The sequence below is a fragment of the Calidris pugnax genome, unplaced genomic scaffold (genome assembly GCF_001431845.1).
Source record: "Calidris pugnax isolate Ruff unplaced genomic scaffold, ASM143184v1 scaffold19, whole genome shotgun sequence".
In the NCBI taxonomy this organism is placed as follows: domain Eukaryota; kingdom Metazoa; phylum Chordata; class Aves; order Charadriiformes; family Scolopacidae; genus Calidris; species Calidris pugnax.
Genome location: NW_015090775.1, coordinates 1,125,723 through 1,130,846, shown reverse-complemented (window position 1 = coordinate 1,130,846; position 5,124 = coordinate 1,125,723). Strand labels below are relative to the sequence as shown.

Sequence of the window (5,124 nt, the reverse complement as noted above, 5' to 3'; positions counted from 1 at the left end):
GCGGGAGAGCTGCCTTTCTCCTCCCCGAGACGGGCGCTGACAGTCCGGGCGCTGCGGCTTCCAAGTTGGAGAGGAGAGGAGAGGAGGGGAGGCTGTGTGCGGTGGGCAGGGACAATGGAGGAAAACGAAAGCCAGAAACTTGAGCTGTGCCTGGCTTGCTCAGCAGAGAGCAGAGAGATGAAGGGTAAGTGAGGGAATCGGGCAAAGATGGAGTTGCGTTTATAACACGCTCCTGGCCGCTGCGTTTTATAACTGGGGGCAGAATGCATGGGGGGGGGGGGGGGATTCTTCTAACCTTCTTAAAAACAAAAAGTTTTGTCTAACTATTTGAACATTTGGCTGTCTTGATGAGCCACAGAGGCATCAGTTGTACTCCTCTTAATCACTTCATGGTTTCCATAGTTACAGGTATACATGGAACATAGACTTCTGTCATTTTTAAAAATTATTTCTAACAAAATAAGATAAATGGCGTGAAACAGCTTACAGCCAGGACTGACAGAAAATTTCAGTTGTCATTCAAAAAGCAGAGAGAACTCTCCAGAAGCTTTCCACTCCATTTATCCACTTATATATTTACAAATGTTACTAAAAATAGACAAATGCTGAGACAAGACTGTCTTTAATAGTGCATGAGCATGTACATCACCTCTGCAGGAGCCTGCACTACACCATTACTTATGTTTCTGTACTATTCTTTTATATAAATATTCTTTTACATAAACTATGTCCAAGTGTAACCACGAGGCAAGAGAGGGTTTTTTTTGTTTTGTTTTTTGAGACTGGGGGGGGGAGTGGGGGGGGGGGGGGGGGTGGTGTGAAAACGTGTCTTTCTTGTGCTAATGGCTCTGCGGATTGCCCTCCCGCCCCGACTCCGGGAGTTTAACTTCCTCTGTGGAGCTTTCGGAGGGATCCCCGCCTGCCCCCCGCAGCAGCTGCGGTGCTGTCACAGGGCGCTGCGGGCTGCGGAGGGTCCTGCTCCCGCCATATGGGGGGGACAAGGGAGGGGGGGGATAATGTCACCTTCCCTTGAAACGCTCTGCACGGCTCACCTACGGCAGAGACAGAGCTCTTCTTCCCGAAAAATAGGTTTGAGCTCATCTCTTTTTTTTTTTTTTTTTTTTTTTATCGCGGGGTGGCTGTTGCAAAGAGGGGGCTTCCCAAGCAGATTGTCCCAGGGGGAGTGAGTTTACTTGGTGTGAAACCCCGTTGGGTTTGTTTTGGAGCCAGGCCAAGAGACGAGCAGCGTGGTTTTCACGGCGGGTCAGCTGTGATGCATTTGTGCAATTATACCGTTGCACTACATATTTTGTCTGAAAACTATTTCCTGGTGAATTCTACGTGGGGCATTCCACGTGGAGCGTAACATTGGGGTAGCATGACGAATACCTAATCTAATCTACATCTATTATAGTATTTGTGGAGCACCTGTGAACATTCCCAGTTCATGTGTACTGTATCCCTCATAAGCACTTCAGGAAAAGTTGTGTTACCGTGCTTCTGTGAAACAAATATTGCATGGTTGGATACATGTGGTTTGAAAAAAAAAAAAAATCACACAAGTTTATGGGTGTGTAATACCAGAACATAGCGCGTAGAGACTTAGGATCAAAAAACACTCTTCATTTTTTCTTGGGGGGGTTCATTAATTGCTTGATGCTCTTTTGAATCTTTTTTTTAAATTTAAAATGTCAGGCAGTGCTAGTCACGTGCATCTCTGTCTGTATACGTTTATGTTTAGTGGGATGGAAATCTAAAAGGATGTGTCTGAATAGGAAAAAACAATCCTTGAGTAATAGATTTCTTCTGTATGAGTTGCATGAAGCTGCCTGAGATACATGTGGAGCTAGAAAAATAGAGGTCTGACCAGACTGATCCTCTGATTCCCAAAAATTTTGAATGCTGGAAGTTCATTACCAAATTTAGTAGTTTTGGCCCATATCCAAAAGTTACATTTGAAAGTTCTTTGGAAACAGACTTAATTTAAAGACACTGGGATAAATTAGAAAGATTCAGATAATCTCAAATTTACTGCTAGCATAAATATAACGGAGGTGGGTTCGACTCATGCTGTTAAAACTGGATTCTTTTTTAAACTTTAGGTGTTGGATGTGGTTTGCTTCAAGGCTGATTTTCATAGTATCAGTACATGTCAGGTCCATACTTGTTGCTTTCTCAAATTACTCTGAAAATGTTCTTCTCTCTTGTCACCTGGATTGCAAAACAGGACTATTAAAGTCTTCACAACATTTAAAGTAATGAAGCAAAGTGACTTTCCTGACCTTTGCAGACTTCGCAGAGGGTGTGACTTAGAAGAATTGCATACCAGGATGCATTGAAGGACTTTTTTTTTTTTTTTTTTTTTTTAAATTTCCAACTCACATCAATTAATCCTTTATGATAATCTTCCTGATAGTCCTAGGCATACTTCTTCTAGGCTGCAGACCTGGACCTTTCCTGTAGTTATATCCACCTTAGTAATGGGTGACGTTAAGAAATCTTGAAAACTTGTTTTTGAATCAGAGAAGCAACTCAAGAAGTGTAGGGGTTACCCAAGCCCTCAGATAACCAAAGCCCTCCCCTGTCAATCAGCAAGTCTTGCTTTTTGTTGCCCTCTAGACTTGCTACTTTATGAACAGAAAGAACTTCAGCTTTTAGCTTCTGAATGTGAGGGAGGGAGAAAGGGAGGCAAGCTTATCTCATGCCTCTGTGTTTTCCATTGGCTTCTCTCTACTCCTTTTCCAAGGAGGGTACTTGCATAATTTATCCTTTTGCTACTCTTAGCTCTCTTCTGGGAACCATCACATGATCCTTCACACGTTTCGCAGTTATCTGTGGACATTGATTTTCTAGGCCTATTATCTTCACTTGGAAGATACAGAAAGTTTGCCCAGGCTGTTATTGAGCAACTCCAAGATCCAGAAGACCTCTCCCAGCTTCTCCTCCCTGTAGCGCTGTGGTCCACAACAGCAGCTGTGCAGCTTATGTGCCCCGAGGTACACTGGGGGTGGGGGAGTTTCACCATCCCAGTCTGGCCATCAAAGTCACTTGCCCATATCTAGGAAGTGGCCGAGGAGGACTTTTTTCAGCAATTACTAGGGGAAAGACCCATATTGAAACGTGATAGAGAGTTTGGTGTCACGTGCTGCTGTGGGCTGTAATGCGGCGGGAGCCCAGGTCAGCTCGCTGGCAAGACTAGCAATTAGTTTGCATAGTTTACATTCCTTTCTTTTCACTGGTATTTATACAGTATTTTCCAAATGTATGAAAGAAAAATAAGAGAATTTGTTGATCTTTCTAATATAGTATAAGAAAAATATGTTATTTTTGATTCTTTCTCAAGGTTTCACCCAATAACAAATAGTGGTAAAACACTTGTACTTGATACTTGTCTCTTTATGTTCCACATAATTAGCTTTTTCTTAAACTATTGAAATGACTGAAGTGCAGAGCAGGGAAAGGCTTTGCACAGGGGAGATTTAGGACCCGAAATACACATTCATGAGCTCTCAGTTGTGTTTGTCCATGTGGGTTTACCTGCCTTTTTGAGGAAGTGCCTGCCACCAGCGCAGTGATTGAAACTGCTGCTGTGACCATACTTTAAGGGTTTGTACCAAATTGCTGTACTCTGTCACCCACGCTCACGCTGACTCCCTCCAGCTCCAAGGAAATCCTTTATTTATGCCTGCTGCTTTTGTATCCCTGAGGCTGTAGGAACAACCTCCAGGCTTTTGGTGCAACAACTCAAAGATGGTAAATTCCAGCCAGCCACATCCCACCTCTTTTTCCTCCTGTGTAAAATCCATTGAAGTGACCATGCAGCTTTCAGAAACCATTTTGACTGCGTGTTACTTGGAGTAGCCACGCTTACCTCTTGCAAGCAAAACTCTCCTTTTTGCCACTTTTCTCGAAAAAGCTGGGTGTACCTGGCGGTCAGTGCTCTGAATTCTCAGCAATCTGTGACAGTAGATGTTTTTGTAATTGAGTTGCGCTTGGAAAAGTTGTGTGTGAGTGTGTGTACGTACACGTGAGGTTGCTGCTCTGAAGGTTTAAAGAGGACTGTGCTTCTAACAAGGTCTTAAAAGATTCTGTGGAGATTAGAGAAGGCATTTTGAATCTGCATGAGAGCAAAACTTCCCCGTGAACCAAACCAGTTTCCAAAGTTGGGCCTGGATTTGTGCTCGTCAAAGCGTGGTGCCACCTGCAATCTGAGCTCCTGTGTCCGGTTCTGCTTTTGGGATAGGTTTCCATGAGAGGATGTTGTGGATATTTTGGCATCTGTGAGCATTACAGGGAGCTTACGGAAACACGCAAAGTCTTTGAGGACGTTCCAGGGCCCAGTCTTGTTGTGAAACCCCAGGGAATCGGTTCCCCGTGTAAATTTGTGGAGGAGTGGCTCCACCGGTGGAGAATTGACCTGATTACTAGGCCTTGATGTTCCGTGGGACTTGGCAGGCAGTTGCCAACGCACACCAGAGAGCTGAAAAATCCCCAGCATGAAATCCTGAGGCGAGCGGTGGGCAGGGTGTCAGACTGACTGAACGAACCATAAAAAGAAGCAAGTGGGTGCCTGTTTCCAAACAGCAGTGCCGTATAAATGGCAGCGTGCGGGGGAGACAGTCGCTGGGGGGGGGGAAAGGGGCTCTGAGGCGAAAAGCATCAGTCAGAGAGAAATAAAGCTCTATTAAAAACACATAGAGGAGGGAGCTTCCTGCTCCTGTTGAGGAGCTGTGAAGGGTTAACACTCTGGGCTGAGGCTGCCCAGAAAAGGTGGGGAAGGCCACAGCAGGCTTGGAGAGGCCTTTTCAATGCTTCTGGGTTTGGGTTTTTTTTTGTGGTGGTTTTTTTTTTTTTTTTTTTCTTTGCTGACAAAGGAGCAAGGGATTTTTCAAAGGTATTAGGTAACAAGGCTCCAGACTACACTTTTTCATGCACCAGAGGGTTCATGTTACACAGTTACCTGAAGATAAGCCAGCACTTACATACCCGCCACGTCCCGTGTCTGCCCATCTCTTTACAAACGTCATGGTCTTTGGTCTTAAAGTAGATTTTAAGTGGTAAAATTTATCTGAGATTTGGGGTTTGGTTTTTTTTTTTTTTTATATTTCACACAAAACTTGCTCT

General features: G+C 44.3%; 1 protein-coding gene across 7 annotated transcripts in view; it reads left to right on the top strand.

Annotated features, from left to right (window-relative positions):
* KIAA1217 (KIAA1217 ortholog) overlaps positions 1-5,124 on the top strand; it is a 357,518-nt gene that overhangs the window by 166,147 nt on the left and 186,247 nt on the right. For 3 of the 7 annotated variants that reach the window (XM_014946462.1, XM_014946404.1, XM_014946468.1), the window contains exon 1: positions 115-184. The exons of 2 other annotated variants lie outside the window; for them this stretch is intronic. In XM_014946462.1, coding sequence (XP_014801948.1) covers positions 115-184 — 70 coding nt within the window. Of the gene's footprint in view, positions 1-59; positions 185-5,124 lie in introns of those variants that run through there. 2 more of the 7 variants (XM_014946397.1, XM_014946377.1) reach the window with 1 other exon arrangement.